Source organism: Carassius carassius, chromosome 14 (genome assembly GCF_963082965.1).
Source record: "Carassius carassius chromosome 14, fCarCar2.1, whole genome shotgun sequence".
Classification (NCBI taxonomy): Eukaryota; Metazoa; Chordata; class Actinopteri; order Cypriniformes; family Cyprinidae; genus Carassius; species Carassius carassius.
The window spans coordinates 27,005,388-27,023,175 of record NC_081768.1 but is presented as its reverse complement, the minus strand read 5'-3'; the positions used below and the strand labels follow the sequence as shown (position 1 = coordinate 27,023,175).

Sequence of the window (17,788 nt, the reverse complement as noted above, 5' to 3'; positions counted from 1 at the left end):
GCTCATCTCGGGTCTGTTCATAATGAACAGCTTTGCCTTAACATCTTACACCTGACAGGAGGTTTTTTTTGGAGGCAGAAGTGCTCGCAGGTGAGGGAATTGCAGAGGTCTAAGACCTAAGCTAAAGCTAACACCGCTCCGGCTCTCTTTACCCAGCATTTTCCTAATGTGCGGTCACTGGTGAACAAAATGAACGAGTTACGATTTCGCATCACCCACAGTAAGAGACTTCTGGATTGCAATATCATGGTTTTCACAGAAACATGGCTACACAGCGATGTACCAAATAATGCTATTGAGCTAGTGCTATGCGCTATGCGCTCCGGACAGATAGGACAGCAGATGACTCCGACAAGACAGGAGGCGGAGGACTGTGCATTAATGTTATCAGAGCTTGGTGTAAGGACACTGTCATTGCTGGGAGACACTGTTCAGTTAACCTGGAGTTTTTTCATGGTTAAGTGTGTAACGAATAAAAACTCCATAATCTTCGGGAAGAAGGAGGCGGGAACCTGCAGGCAATCAAATCAAAGTCGTCGCTCCGGTTTTATATCCCTCCATCTCATCCGTGGGACTCGAGACCGGTGGGTCGAGCAGGTGTCGCTCATCTCCAATCACTCCACCGGCCTCGCTCCTGTTCCCCCGTCTCTCGGCCCCGCCCCACTCGTCACAAAGTGTAGACCTTTTTATCTGCCATGGGAGTTCACTTCCACCATTATAACTGCAGTCTATATTCCACTGGATGCTAATGCCAAGCTTACTTTGAACTAACTACAAACGGCCATTAGTAAACAACAGACTTAAAACCTGGAGGCTGCTTTTCAGAATCAGAATCAGAATGATCTTTATTGCCAGGTATGTTTACACATACGAGGTAATGGCATATTTACAATTGTATGTACAGGTATATTCCAATAGACAGGTTTGTATGTACAGGTAAATATGTGCAAATTTGAAGTGTAGACTAAGTGTGTGTGTCAGATAAATAATAAGATGAGTGTATAAATAGTGTTATGTGTTCCACAGTTATTGTTAAGTGTTCATTAGATGGATTGCCTGAGCGTGTTAAGCTCCAGGTTGTTAAGACTGCACCAGACAGCCTTCTTTTTAACCTTCTGTCTGTAAGCAGACACGTCACCATCCTGAATGAGGCCGATGAGTGTGGTGTCGTCTGCAAACTTCAGGAGCTTGACAGAGGGGTCTTTAGATGTGGAGTCCTTGATATACAGGGAGAAGAGGAGTGGAGAGAGAACACAACCCTGAGGAGCTCCAGTGCTGATCATACGAGTGCTGGATGTGAGTTTTCCCAGCCTCACTAGCTGCTGCCTGTCTGTCAGGAAGCTGTTGATCCACTGACAGAAGGAGGTGGACACGGAGAGACAGTTTGGGCAGGAGGAGGTTTGGGATGATAGTGTTAAAGGCCAAGCTGAAGTTGACAAACAGGATCCCTTACATAAGTCCCTGGTCTGTCTAGATTTTGCAGAAATAATGCAGCCCCATGTTTACTGCATTGTCCACAGACCTGTTTACTCTGTAGGCAAACTGAAGAGGATCCAGGTTTTTTCCTTTTCTGCTTTATTGTCGTGGGTGATTTTAATCACTCCAACTTAAAGAAAGCGCTCCCCAAATTCCATCAACATGTTTCCTGCCACACTAGAGGTTTACACAAACATTTATGGAGCTTACATCATGACCTCCCTCCTCCACCTGGGACAGTCTGATCACCTTTATTATTTGTTTCTCACCCCTAAGTTTTCACCCCTCATCAACTGTGTGAAGCTATCAGTGAGGACCATCAAAGTGTGGCCAACTGAAGCAGACTCTTTACTTCAGGACAGATTTCAATACACAGATTGGAGTATGTTTGCTTCTCAGGCTGCCTGTGGCTCTCACACAGACATTGATATCTACACCTCCTCTATAATGGATTACATCAACACCACCGTTGACAGTGTTACAACAGAAAAACAGATCACAACATGCTGACCACAAAACTTGGAGACCTGGACACCTCCCTCTGAAACTGGATTATGGACTTTCTGATCAACAGACCTCAGCATGTTAGGTCAGGCCACACCTGCTCCACCACAATCACACTCAACACAGGGCTGTGTGCTGAGCCCATTCCTCTACTCCCTCTATACCCACGACAAGCCTGTGCATAGATCCAACTCCAACATTAAGTTTGCAGATGACACCACGGTGATTGGCTTCATCAGAGACAACAATGAGATTGCCTACAGGGAGAAGGTACAGCACCTGGCTCCATGGTGTGCTGACAACAACCTGGTCTTCAACACCAGCAAGTCAAAGCAGCTTGTTGCGAACTTCCAGACCGTTCTCATCCCTAGGCGTCATATACTGACCCTTTTGACATTTCGTCAACATCCTACGCACATGGCACCCTCTAGCATTAATATTAGACGCAGATAAATATGGGCCAGAAGGCACCTCCTAGCGGTGTAACCCTAACCCTAACCCATAATCTGTGTCTCATATTGATGCTAGAGGGTGCCATGTGCGTAGGATGTTGACGAAATGTCAAAAGGGTCAGTATATTACGCCTTGGGATGAGAATGCGTTAGAACTTCAGGAAGAAGAAAGGAAGCATGCATGACCCCATCCACATTAACGGGATGGTTGTTGAATATGTCTCCAGCTTCAAGTTCTCGGGAACCACCATCTTGGAGGACCTGTCCTGGACCACAATCACCTCCAGCCTGATCAAGAAGGCTTACCAGCACCTCTTCTTCCTTAGGACACTGAAGAAGAACCAGCTGTCTTCAGTCATCCTGGTGAACTTTTACCGCTGTGCGATCGAGAACATTCTGACCAGTTGTATCACAGTCTGGTATGGGAACTGCTCAGCTGCTGACCGCAAGGCACAGCAGAGGGTGGTGAAAACTGCCCAGTGCATCACAGGGACACCACTTCCTGCTATTGAGGACATCCAGAGAAAACGCTGTCTATGTCGAGCTTGCAGCATTCTTAAGGACTCCTCTCACCCTGACCATAAACTATTTAACCTTCTGCTCTCCAGGAGGCACCTTAGGGGCTGAATTACTGAATTCTGCCCTCTGACACACACACACACACACACACACTCCTCACCCCTCCTCATAACTACACCTGGCTTACAAAAAAAACAAAAAAACAAACAAAAAAAAACAGTTACACTTGTTATTACTTGCACTACTGTGTGTTCATCCAGAATACTGATTGATCCATTTGCACACTGGAATATTTTACTATGCACTTTTATACTGTCCATTGCACTAGTGTAAATGATCTTCATATGTTAATAGTTTCTGCTTATAGTGTACATACAGTTATTACACAATCTGTCTATATATTATGTTCATAGTACACCTATCTGTATATCATGCTGATAGTATTTAAAAATCTTTAAATTATATCCATAGTACTGCCTTATCTGTATATCTATTATACATCTGTAACATATTGTAGACACTGTATATTCTGTACTTACTGCTTATTGCACTTCTGGTTAGATGCTTACTGCATTTTGTTGCCTTGTACCTTACATATACAATGACAATAAAGTTTAATATAATCTAATACTACTTTTATTTACTCTCCTCATACACAAACACATTGCTCTCCTTTTCCTCTAGTTCCCCCTACTGGTGACTATCCTACATCCTTTCTTTTCTTAGAAATATGTGCTTATTCATCAAAATGAACCACATCTCAAAACTCTCAACATAAAACCGAACAATATGTAAATATGCGTACTTTTCAATACAGCATACTGTCTATTCCAATTATTCTTTTGACTCAACATGAAAATCACTTAACAAACATCTTTTCCCAACAGATATTGGACTTTAGACCTTAAATCACCATAGAAATAAGAAACATTAACAACTCTTTAGAACAACTGAAAATTCAGTTTTCCCTTTTATGTTTCTTTTCCTCTTGTTTTCCCCCATCTTAAAATATCCTTAAAAAAACTTCCCCAAAAACTCAGTCCTATAACACAAGCAAAATCAATTCCCTTGATGGCTAGGGGTAGACTACCCTTCCACCAAGATAGTGCCAGGGATTATTTTTCCCTTTAATGGCAACTGCCTATCTAACATAATCCTTCAGTGCAAGCGGTCCCTCCTGATCCACTGAGGCCTATGTACAGATTGTTCTCTCACCGGCACATGTCCAAATGGTTCTTTATCAAATCAAATCAAATAAAAATTAATTTATAAAGCACAATATAAACGACAGTAGTTGACCATTGTGCTGTACAAAACTTGCTAAAAAGACATAAAATAAACAGTTTTGACCGCAAATACACTAAATAGGAGAAAAATCACTGATAGGCGACAGATCCTTATACTCTAAGGACAATTATAAGCCCTGGAAAAAGGGTAAGTTTTAACTTAGATTTAAATTTGGATTCTGAAGGAATTAATTAGAGGGAGAATGGGAGACTATTCCAAATTTTTGGCACAACAACTGAAAAGGTACGGTCACCCCTCAACTTCAGTCTAGTTTTAAGTCAGTAACATCAACACTCTTCTCTCAGAAGTCTTCAACAGACTAGCAGATATATTTGGGCAGACATGGTCTGGCCCCATCCAGGCATCATCCATGTCAGCACTCTGAATTTGTGGTGTAAACCATCTTGTGACTGAAGAAACATGTCTCATGCACTTTACACCATTTTACAAATAGTCCCTTCCTCTCCACAACATGGCAGGGCTCAGGCTCAAATGCTGGGATCAATGTGTTCTGTTTTGGTTGCTTTAGCAGAACACAATCACCTGCTTAGATCATACTGTCAACTGCTGCTCATCTTTTGTCAGCCGCCTGTCTACCGATTTCCTTTTGAACAAAATCTCTCTCACTGCAGCATCTCCCACTGCAGAGGAAACGATACCACTCACCTCTGGCAACTTAATACGGAGTTGCCGACTGTACAAAAACTCAGCAGGGCTGCAACCAGTAACAAGCCAAGTCATGTCAAGTCACCTTTTTTTATATAGCGCTTTAAACAAAATACATTCCGTCAAAGCAACTGAACATTATTCAATAGGAAAACAGTGTGTCAATAATGCAAAATGACAGTTAAAGGCAGTTCATCATTGAATTCAGTGAGGTCATCTCTGTTCAGTTTAAATAGTGTCTGTGCATTTATTTGCAATCAAGTCAACGATATCGCTGTAGATGAGGTGACCCCAACTAAGCAAGCCAATGGCAACGGCAAGGAACCAATACAATACAAATAATCTATATTTAAACTGCAAGAGTGTGTCTGCCTCCTGAACAATGTTAGGTAGAAAAGGATCTGCTGCCCGCAGTTGATTTTGATATTCTAGGTATTATCAAATTGCCTGAGTTTTGACGGACGAGGAGGAATGTAATGCAACAGGAGCTCATTCAAATACTGAGGTGTTAAACCATTCAGGGCTTTATAAATAATAAGCAATATTTTAAAATCTATACAATGTTTGATAGGGAGCCAGTGCAGTGTTGACAGGACCGGGCTAATATGGTCATACTTCCTGGTTCTAGTAAGAACTCTTGCTGCTGCATTTTGGACTAGCTGTAGTTTGTTTACTAATCATGCAGAACAACCACCCAATAAAGCGTTACAATAATCTAACCTTGAGGTCATAAATGCATGGATTAACATTTCTGCTTTTGACATTGAGAGCATGGGCCGTAATTAAGATATATATTTGAAATGGAAAAATGCAGTTTTACAAATGTTAGAAATGTGGCTTTCTAAGGAAAGATTGCTATGAAATAGCACACCTAGGTTCCTAACTGATGATGAAGAATTGACAGAGCTGCAATCAAGACAGTGTTCTAGGTTATCACATGCAGAGTTTTTAGGTCCTATAATTAACACCTCTGTTATTTCAGAATTTAGCAGTAAGAAATTACTCGTCATCCAGTTTTTTATATCGACTATGCATTCCATTAGTTTTTCAAATTGGTGTGTTTCACCGGGCTGCGAAGAAATATAGAGCTGAGTATCATCAGCATAACAGTGAAAGCTGACACCATGTTTCCTGATGATATCTCCCAAGGGTAACATATAAAGCGTGAAGAGAAGCGGCCCTAGTACTGAGCCTTGAGGTACTCTATACTGCACTTGTGATCAATATGATACATTCTTCAATCACTGCTACAAACTGATGGCGGTCATATAAGTACGATTTAAACCATGCTAATGCACTTCCATTAATGCAGACAAAGTGTTCAAGTCTATGCAAAAGAATGTTGTGGTCAATTGTGTCAAACGCAGCACTAAGATCCAATAAAACTAATAGAGAGATACAACCACGATCAGATGATAAGAGCAGGTCATTTGTAACTCTAAGGAAGGCAGTCTCGGTACTATGATACGGTCTAAATCCTGACTGGACATCTTCACGTATACCATTTTTCTCTAAGTAGGAATATAATTGTGAGGATACCACCTTTTCTAGTATCTTGGACAGAAAAGGGAGATTCGAGATCAGTCTATAATTAACTAGTTCTTTGGGGTCATGTTGTGTTTTTTTGATCAGAGGCTTAATAACAGCCAGTTTGAAGGTTTAGGGGACATATCCTAATGACAATGAGGAATTAATTATAGTCAGAAGAGTGTCCATGACTTCTGGAAGTACCTCTTTTAGGAGCTTAGATGGTATAGGGTCTAACATACATGTTGTTGGTTTAGATGATTTAACAAGTTTATACAATTCCTCCTCTCCTATGGTAGAGAATGAGTGGAAATGTTCCTCAGGGGGTCTATAATGCACTGTCTGATGCGATTCTGTAGCTGACGGCTGAATGGTTACAATTTTATCTCTAATAGTATCGATTTTCTAAGTAAAGTAGTTCATAAAGTCATTACTGCTGCGATGTTGGGAAATGTCAACCCTTGTTGAGGCTTTATTTTTTGTTAATTTAGCCACTGTATTGAATAAATACCTGGGGTTATGTTTGTTTTCTTCTAAAAGAGAAGAAAAGTAATCGGATCTAGCAGTTTTTAATGCTTTTCTGTAGGATAGGTTACTTTCCCGCCAAGCAATATGAAATACCTGTAGTTTTGTTTTCCTCCAGCTGTGCTCCATTTTTTGGGCTGCTCTCTTTAGGATGCGAGTATGCTCATTATACCATGGTGTCATACTGGTTTCCTTAACCTTCCTTAAGCGTAAAGGAGCAACTGTATTTAAAATGCTAGAAAAGGGAGAGTCCATAGTTTCTGTTACATCATCAAGTTGTTCTGAGGTTTTGGATATGGTAAGGAATTCGGATACATTAGGAAGATAACTTAAAAAAGTCAGCAGTGAAATATCCTTACAAAGCCAGTGGTGTATCAGATCCATAAGCATATAGCTGTTTGGATGTGCTTTTTAGCTGTGTATGACCTTTGTTATGGAGTGCTTGGAACACATTTGACCCGACAATGTTACAACTTGAGTCTATAAGCATGGTCACTGGCATCCCATCCACCAGTATTGACATTTCAGCATCATTTGTATCTCCTTTCAGAATGAACACCCATTCAGGATCATCATCTTCTCCCATGATGTCCAATGACACGTTGTGTGGTACCTTACTTGTCACTTGGTTTACTTTTAGCCCTGCTTTGGTATGGCAAACTGCTGCAAAGTGGCCCTCTTTGCTACAGGAGCGACACTGTTTCCCTAATGCAACAGTACACATTTTCCCATAATTTCCCACATGGCCACAATGACGGCATGTTAGTTGAATTGCATGTTTTGTGCTTTGTTGTGAAAATATAGACTATTTGTATATTTTGAATATCATCATTCTAATTGTAGATACTAAATTAGGAATTTTCCTTAGTTGTCAGTTATAATCATCAAAATTAAAAGAAATAAACATTTGAAATATATCAGTCTGTGTGTAATGAATGAATATAATATACAAATGTAACTTTTTGAATGGAATTAGTGAAATCAAATTTTTGATGATATTCTAATAATATATGAGCAGCACCTGTACTTCTTTTATTTACTCTCCTCATACACCAACACATTGCTCTACTTTTTCTCTATCTCCCCCTACTGGTCACTATCCTACACAAAAAAAGCGGACTGGGACTTTGTTTTCACAAATCATGAGGATATTGAATCACAAACGGACACACAAATGAACTGTATTCGGGCCGTACCACTTTTTTTTTTTTTTTTTTAGCGGGGTCTAAGATCACTAGGTTTGTTCACATATAAGAGTTTAACTGCCCTGAGACCGTTTTAAGCACTCATTCAAACTAGGTCTGATAAATTAAAAGTACTTCCCACACAATATTTACAAATTTGTGTGATTGCTTTTTATATTATTTATTTGTATTTATATATCTATATCTATATTATTATTATTATTATTATTATTATTATTATTATTTTGAACTGAAATTTAGAAAAAAAAATGCTCATGTCAAGCTCAGGTATAACCAACATTTACAACTGGGCTTACACACCCACAGAGATTGGCCCCTAAATAACAAATGCAATAAGATACGGTGAAGATGGTATGGGTCTATCACCAAAACACTTTTCTAAAAATGGCTCCTAGGCTACACAATTTGAGTATCCTTGAGTGTTGCTTAGCTTCTCAGAAGAATTAGGAGCAGAAAGATGTGGGAAAATGTTGTGGGCTTGTAGAATGGAGTTCTGTCAGTACAAAGAGAGTTGCTGCTTCATGATTGATGCACTTGAACCACAAGTCAAGGAGAGCTGGGGCTTGCCGAGCCATGTGATGGATCTACCAATATATTGTGACTACACCAGTGGTTGTCACCGGTGGTGTGCTCACCCTTTTACAGGATGACGAATGTTTCACCTGGTGGCCAATTCCTGATTCACTCTGTGTAGACTATTTTTGGGAGGGTTCGGTTCAGGGAATGAGTCTTCCTTGTGGAAAAAAAGACCATTAGTTAAAAAAATTACATGAGCCAAAGGTACCCTAGAGCTTGTGACAAATGTAAAATGGAGGCAGTGAAGATAAGAAAAATAAAGTATGAATTGGACAAAACAATGGGACCTTTGGAATTTGCTTTACACAACTAAACATGCTACATACATTTTGAATGAATGGAATGAATATGGCTATTAAAGACAACATGACATCTTATTTTCCCAACATTTATTTATATATACACACCTTTTCAAGTCACCTTTATTTATATAGTGCTTTATACAATACGGATTGTTTCAAAGAAGCTTTACAGCTTTTTGGGACAACTCCAAACTGAATGTCGGAGTGGGAAAGAAAGGTGATTTAAGCAATTTTGAGCATGGCATGGTTGTTGGAGCCAGACGGGCTAGTCTGAGTATTTCACAATCTGCTCAGTTACTGGGATTTTCACACATAACCATTTTTAGGGTTTACAAAGAATGGTGTGAAAAGGGAAAAACATCCAGTATGCGGCAGTCCTGTGGGCGAAAATGCCTTGTTGATGCTAGAGGTCAGAGGAGAATGGGCCGACTGATTCAAGCTGAGAGAAGAGCAACTTTGACTCAAAATAACCACTGCAAAGAATCTCAGCAAAGAATTTGTGAAGCCACAACAGGCACCACCTTGAGGAGGATAGGCTACAACAGCAGAAGACCCCACCGGGTACCACTCATCTCCACTACAAATAGGAAAAAGAGGCTTCAATTTGCACGAGCTCACCAAAATTGGACAGTTGAAGACTGGAAAAATGTTGCCTGGTCTGATGAGTCTCGATTTCTGCTGAGACATTCAGATGGTAGAGTCAGAGTTTGGCGTAAACAGAATGAGAACATTTATCCATCATTCCTTGTTACCACTGTGCCGGCTGGTGGTGGTGGTGTAATGGTGTGGGGGATGTTTTCTTGGCACACTTTAGGCCCCTTAGTGCTAATTGGGCATTGTTTAAATGCCACGGCCTACCTGAGCATTGTTTCTGACCATGTCCATCCCTTTATGACCACCATGTACCCATCCTCTGATGGCTACTTCCAGCAGGATAATGCACCATGCCACAAAGCTTGAATCATTTCAAATTGGTTTCTTGAACATGACAATGAGTTCATTGTACTAAAATAGCCCCCACAGTCACCAGATCTCAACCCAATAGAGCATCTTTGGAATGTGGTGGAACGGGAGCTTCGTGCCCTGGATGTGCATCCCACAAATCTCCATCAACTGCAAGATGCTATAATATCAATATGGGCCAACATTTCTAAAGAATGCTAGAATGTAGAATTAAGGCAGTTCTGAAGGCGAAAGGGGGTCACAGTAGCACGTTTCGTTATATACATGTGTTGTGATAATTTGCAGCACGATTCTCTATATGCATGGGTTGTAAAGATTTGCAGCGTGTTTCGCTATATGCATGTGTTGTGATGATTTGCAGCGCGTTTCGTTATATGCATGTGTTGTGATGATTTGCAGCGCGTTTCGCTATATGCATGTGTTGTGATGATTTGCAGTGCGTTTCGTTATATGCATGTGTTGTGATGATTTGCAACACTTGTGTTGTCAAACTGATGAAGATGTTTTCTTCATTTGCTGATGTTTTTTTCAATTTGCATGTGTTTTCTTAAGCTGTAGCATGTTGATCTTTCTCGGCCAACGTAATTTAATCCTTCCTGAGCATGCAGGAGGGATTTGCAAATTGCTGCCTTTCAAGTCCAGTGACATGTTTGGCTGTTGGGATCACAGCTAGCCACCATATGGGCCACTCTTATATGCATAGTATAATGTTAACAGTGTCTTTAAACTTGAAAAGTATAGCTCACCTAGAAATTTAAAATATGTCATTAATTACTCACATTCATGTTGTTCCACACCCCTAAGACCTATGTTCATCTTTGGAATAGACACTTCCTGCATATACAACAACGGAACAACCACATTCAAGGCCCAGAAAGGTAGTAAGGACATTGATAAAGTAGTCCATGTGACATCAGTGTTCAACTTTAATTTCATGAAGCTATGAGAATACTTTTTTGTGCACAAGGAAAACAAAAATAACAGCCTTATTCAAAATTTCTTCTCTTAATATTTTTTATAATAAAATTAAAACATGGAAGAAACATTGTGTGATTTATTTCTTTTAAAAGTTTTAATGTTTTCTGCTTCGCGGAAATCATAGCGCTGTATGTGTCAAGAACCGGGTCAACCGGGTACTCGGTACCACCGGTACTTAAAGAAACCTGGTACCGTGACAGTTTCATTTTTTTATTACTGACTTGGTACCGAAGTACCGGGTCTTTTGACAACACTAATTACAACACATCAGGATTCTACACACATGTTTGGTGCAGTCGTGAACTATCCCTTTAATGGTTATGTTCATATATGTTGCTGTGTCATTATAACACACTTACTAAGTGTTTTACAGTTTAATAAATGTATATGGAGATGTGCTCCATTTTGTGTTGAACAAACATATATGTTAGGATCTGTCCTGTCTTTGTGTTTGTTCAGTGTCAATGCAGCATATATGCAATTGATGAATGCAGTTTTAGTGAAAGAATTTATACATGCTTTAAAAGTGTGGGAGAGATAAAAAAATGGCCGATTTTCTTATTGTAATGGATGGTTTAATTAGAGTGTCATTATTATCTATAATTATATATAATGCATATTTTTAATAACTCATCAAAATACTTTCAGTTGTTGAAGCCCTAAGACCTAAGACCTTCCAAATCTGCTGCTTTTGATATGGTGAACCATCAGATCTTCCTGTCAACCCTATTGGAAAATGGCATCTCAGGAACCACACACCAGTGGTTTGAGTCTTACCTCTCAGATAGGTCCTTCTAGGTGTCTTGGAGAGGCGAGGTCTCCAAGTCTCAACATCTAGCTACTTCCGTGCCTCAGGACTTAGTTTTTAGACAACTCATCTTCTCTGTCTACATGGCATTACTAGGTTCTGTCATTCAGAAACATGGCTTTTCATATCATTGCTATGGTGATAACACTCAACTCTACCACTTATTCCATCCTGATGATCCGATAATAGCTGCTTGCATCTCAGCATGTCTAACAGAAATTTCTTGTTGGATGACGGACCATCACCTTCAACTCAACCTGGCTAAGACAGAACTGCTTGTGGTTTCAACAAACCTATCACTTTATCAAAATTGCACCATCCAGTTTGGCTCATCAACCATAACTTCAAAAACAGCTAAAAACCTTGGAGTTGTGATTGATGATATGCTGCACTGGCTCTGCACTCATTTACCTAAATTCATTACTTCAAAATTATGTGCCCTCTAGAAGCTAGCGTTCAGTAACTGAACAGCGTATTATTGTGCTATCTCAAAGAGGCACAAAATTACTTTCACTGACTTTTTCATTAACTGTTCCCTCCTGGTGGAATGGCCTGCCCAACTCAATCCGGACACTTGAGTCCTTAGCCATCTTCAAGAAATGACTAAGAACACATTTGTTCCATCTTTATTTGACCCTCTAATTCTAGCACTTTCTATTCTATTTTAATTCTACTTTACCTATTTATCTTAAAAAACACTAGGTTTCTAATTTTTCTATTCTATCTACTTGTTTTTCTTTGTGTGTGTGTATTATATATATATATATATATATATATATATATATATATATATATATATATATATATATATATATATATATAATCCACCCTTCTGGGAACTTACCTTCATCTTCAACTTGTGTCCTTCTTCACCCCGCCACAATACATATACTGTATATATATATATATATATATATATATATATATATATATGTACAGTATATGTATTGTGGCGGGGTGAAGAAGGACACGAGTCGAGGATGAAGGTAAGTTCCCAGAAGGGTGGATTTTATTAAAGGTGGGGTGGTGCAATGGCGTCGATGTGAGGCGGTTTGGTGCTCAGTGCTCGGCTTCCTCGTAGTTGGTGCGCTGGTGCAGTGTGGGTCCGTGCTCTCCCGTGTGCAGTGGGGCTGGGGATCACACGCTGCTCTCTGTGGGCACAATGAAAGAGGGGGTTAGCTGAGTCTTGCGGAGACATCTCTCAACTCTGTGTTCGCTTGCTAGGTTTAAATAACCAGAACTTGATGGGGCGCAGGTGTGGCCGCTCAGCCCGTGACGAGCAGGTGCAGGTGTGCTTGCTCGGTTTCCAGGAGCTCGGGACACGTGTCACACTCAGAAGTGCTTCAGAAGATAGACATGAGATGATCCTCCTTCCTTCTGCAGAATTTGCAGGCGGCTGTGGGAACCAGAACCAGGATGTGGTCTCCTCGCTGGAACTCCTGTGGTTGAGCCGCCTGGTTGTAGTGCCGCTGCTGCGCCTGTTGCGCCTTGATGAGGTGCTCCCACATGATGGGCATGACTCGGTCGATCCACTCGCGCATCTCACGCACGTGTTCTGTGTATCGCTGGCTGTTGTTCCCAGGCCTCTCGGGCAACGTCAAGCAGACAGCGGGGTTGTCGGCCGAAGAGCAGCTCGAATGGCGTAAGGCCTGTGGAGGCCAGAGGGATGCCTCGGATACCGAAGTGCACGTAGGGCAGCATCTGGTCCCAGTCCCGCTTATCTTCAGCCGCCACTCAGCACAACATCTGCTTAAGGGTCTGATTGAAGAGCTCGACGAGCCCGTCGGTCTAGGGGTGGTACACCATGGCGCGGAGCTGTTGGACCTTCAGGAGTTTGCAGACGTCTGCCATCATCCAGGACATGAACGGGGTGCCCTGGTCAGTCAGAATGTGGGAGGGGATGCCGACCCGACTGAAGAGGAGGAACAGCTCCTGGGCAATGGCCTTCGTGGTGGTTTTTCCTAGGGGAATGGCCCCAGGGTAGCGGGTGGAAACTGGGTTACGTTGGGACACCCGGCCAGTAACCAGTGCTGAGCCAAACGGGAGAGGCTAGCGGGTTGAGCACGGGCTGGCTGCTTCAACAGTTCTTCCATCGTTGGGGGAGGAGTGCCACCTGGGGAACCAGAGAAGATGCATGAGACAAGGAGCGTGAAAAAAAAAAAAACCAGTCCAACAGTTGAAACGCTGTGTAGGAAGGGGTCGTCGGTGTCCTCTTCACTGTCCTGGCCGCATTCTCCACCAGTGTGGTGGGGTGAAGAAGGACACGACTCGAGGATGAAGGTAAGTTCCCCGAAGGGTGGATTTTATTAAAAGTGGGGTGGTGAAATGGCGTCGATGTGAGGCGGTTTGGTGCTCGGTGCTCGGCTTCCTCGTAGTTGGTGCGCTGGTGCAGTGTGGGTCTGTGCTCTCCCGTGTGCAGTGGGGCTGGCGGTCACACGCTGCTCTCTGTGGGCAAAATGCAAAAGGGGGTTAGTCGAGTCTTGTGGAGACATCTCTCACCCCTGTGTTCGCTTGCTGGGTTTAAGTAACCAGAGCTTGATGAGGCGCAGGTGTGGCCGCTCAGCCCGTGATGAGCAGGTGTATGTGTGCCTCCTCGATTTCCAGGGCGACGCTGACAAGAGCTCGGGACATGTGTCACAATATATATATATATATATATATATATATATATATATATATATATATACACACACACTCACTGGCAACTTTATTAGATACATCTCGCTAGTACCGGGTTGGACCGGGTTGCCTTAGATTCAACAAGGTGTTGGCAACATTCCTCAGAGATGTTGGTCCATATTGACATAATAGCATCACTCCTTTGCTACAGATTTGTCAGCTGCAAATCCATGATGCAAATCTCCCATTCTGACAAGCTGCGCTAAACATGAGCAAAATATAATTGTGGTTTGGTGCAGCTTGTCAGTGAACAACGGCTCCATGTAGTCAATGGCAGCACTGGTGGCCACAAAGGAACAAATGTGATTGAATCTGTCCGAAATGCAAGATAAGGAAAGATTCTTGCTGCTGTATGCCTCGCTCTCGCCTTATGATCTCTTCAAGTCAAGTCAAGTCTCCTTTATTTATATTGCGCTTTAAACAAAAAATATTGTGTCAAAGCAACTAAACAACATTAATTATGAAAACAGTGTGTCAGTAATGCAAAATGACAGTTAAAGGCAGTTCATTATTGAATTCAGTGATGTCATCATTCAGCTTAGTTCAGTTTAAATAGTATATGTGCAATCATTTGCAATCAAGTCAACAGTATCGCTGTAAATGAAGTGTCCCCAACTAAGCAAGCCAGAGGTGACAGCAGCTAGAAACCAAAACTCCATCGGTGACAGAATGGAGAAAAAACCTTGGGAGAAACAAGGCTCAGTCAGGGGGCCAGTTCTCCTTTGGCCAGACAAAAACAGCAGTTCAATTCCAGGCTGCAGCAAAGTCAGATTGTGCAAAAGAATCATTTGTTGCCTGTGGCCTTGTTCTGGTGGTCATACAGCTTTACAGGGGATCTGTATCTGGGGCTCATCTAGTTGTCCTGGTCTCTTCAGCGATGCAGTACACAATGTTATCAAGAGGTTACCGGAGGTGCGAATGCAAGCAGCAGGATTCCAAAATTTCCTTCCTTGCCGTTCCCAGGTCCATGGGGCTACTGAGTGGAAGCAGACTCAGCTGTCTAGCTCCTCATAACACCAGACCCAGAAACAGAGAATCGTAAATCATATCATAACATAACCATACCCCTTGCAGCAAGAGCTTGGGGGTTGACTTTCTCTGTCGGGGTCTTCCATTATTCTTACTAAAAGGACGGTCCTGATGCCATGAGCCATGAGCTTCAAGGGCCCTGAAGGCAGACCCTCCTGGGGTGGAGAGGTACACACCTCAGAATACTGTGCCCAATTCTCCTCAGTGCTCTCAAGGAGCCACGCTGTCAAACCTGCCTCCCCCAGTGCTACAGGGCTCAGTGAGCTCCAATGAGCAAACTTCCCAGCTGCAAGACCGGCAACAGTACAGCATAAGAATGCTCGTCACCTCAAGTGAGGGTGGTAGAGTTGTCAGGTTTGTCGTTCCCTGCCAGAGGTCTGCTTCAGGGCACTGAAGTGACTCATCAAGCCACATCATAGTCCAGCCTCGAGGTGCTGGTTCCCTTAGTAGACTTTCTGACAGCGTGGAAACGTCTGCCAAATGCATTGTGTTCTAAGGTGCCTTACTAACAGGACTTACTTTCTTGCCGACTTACACACCTGGGCAGTATGCTCACTGTTGGCTTCAGGCTCCGAGGTGATGCTGGGCTCAGGTTTGGTTTATGTCTTCGGCAGACACAGGTTCTAGAGTATACATACAGGGAGAACATAACTGGCAACTAGCGTGAATAATTTGTAACTATAAAAACAAATATATAATGAATAGGTCAGGGACAAGTTGTGTAACTCAAGACCCAGTCACCCTCCCAGTTAGTACAGTTCTGGAGTTTCTTCAGGAGCATTTCTACACAGGATTATCTCCCTTCACTTTGAAGGTATACATGGCAGCCATAGCTGCTTACCACACCCTTCTGGGTGGTCAGTCATTGGGAAGACACCCACTTGTCACTCGTTTCCTCCATGGCACTCTGAGGCTGAGGCAAGTACAGTGTAATAATGTGCCTTCATTGGACCTGGTGGTGATTCTGGAGGGCTTGTGCAATGGCCCCTTCAAACCCATTGAGGAGGTATTCTTTGCTATACTCCCTGAATCCCTGCAGGTGCACTCTTCATCAGAAGCTGATGTGTGTTTTTTGCTTCACGCTTTATGCTCTAATTGACTGATTACACATGTACTTCAGGATGTGGTCATGCAGAGTCATTCTCAAAGCATTTCAACATAGTGTTGCGTTCCCCTGGAGAACCATGGTTACATATGTAACCACTGACTTGTTCCCTAATATTAACATCTTTTTTTGGTGTGTCCCACTGTGGCAGTAAGAGAGGGACTCTGCCATAAAACTGGGCCCTGATCTCACCTAGGACATGTTGTTCAGTATAACTCTGATGATCTCTTGAACATGTTGGTCTATTTTGTCCCACAATCCTAGTTATATAGCTTTCATTATGAACTCTTCTAAAAGCAAATTATGTAAGCAAATTTATTTACGTTCATTTATGCCTACATCGTGTCAATCACTGTGTTCAAAATGTTACATTTTACAAGAAACATTTGGTTAACTTAAAACAGCTGAGATGACCATTGTGTTTCTGCTATAGAAGATCAGTAAAGGACATTAAGCAATAAAAAAAATTCTAGTGAATGATAGTCTTGATGTTTGCAAATGACTACTAGTTAAGAAATGAGATGACTGCTCAATCAAGAAATAATCTGTGCTCTGTTCTGGTTTTGTGCTGGTCTGAGATAACATGAATCATCTTTAGAGAATTCTATTAACTTTAGCTGATGTGTTAGAGTCAGATAACTGCTGCTACTTAGCTCATGATCTCTGAGGAATGGGACCATTTTATTTCTCCTCGCTTTCATCAAAAAAATGAAAATCAAAAGATTGTTTTATCCTTCACTTGAGAATCACAGAGTCTAGTCTTTGTTACGGAGGACCACCATTTTATCTTAAGCTTGTTATTGTCATATAATTCACTAGAGTGGTGTCAAAGGTGAGGCAGTAACGTGGAGTCATAAGTGTAAACTACTTGTAAAAAGCACAGGAATGAATTGAACAATTATTGGTTTCTTTTCATGTAAAATAATGTATATGGTAAATCAAATTCTAACACTATAAAGATAAACACTTACATATATATATATATATATATATATATATTATTTTTTCATTTCATTTCAGGTTGTCTGGATTCATGCTGCCATCACCCATCGTGAGTTCTGGGTCAATATTGGCGATGTGGTTTACTACAGATTTTGCAGTGAGTGCCCAAGGATTTAAAGCAATCTATGAAGGTAAGAAACACAGTTTTTTACCATTCAAGCCTATAATGATTATTTTGTGTTGAT

At 41.6% G+C, this 17,788-nt stretch overlaps 1 protein-coding gene across 1 annotated transcript in view; it reads left to right on the top strand.

Annotated features, from left to right (window-relative positions):
• LOC132157446 (CUB and sushi domain-containing protein 1-like) overlaps positions 1-17,788 on the top strand; it is a 636,306-nt gene that overhangs the window by 261,300 nt on the left and 357,218 nt on the right. The window contains exon 3 of the mRNA XM_059566804.1: positions 17,622-17,734. Coding sequence (XP_059422787.1) covers positions 17,622-17,734 — 113 coding nt within the window. The remainder of the gene's footprint in view (positions 1-17,621; positions 17,735-17,788) is intronic.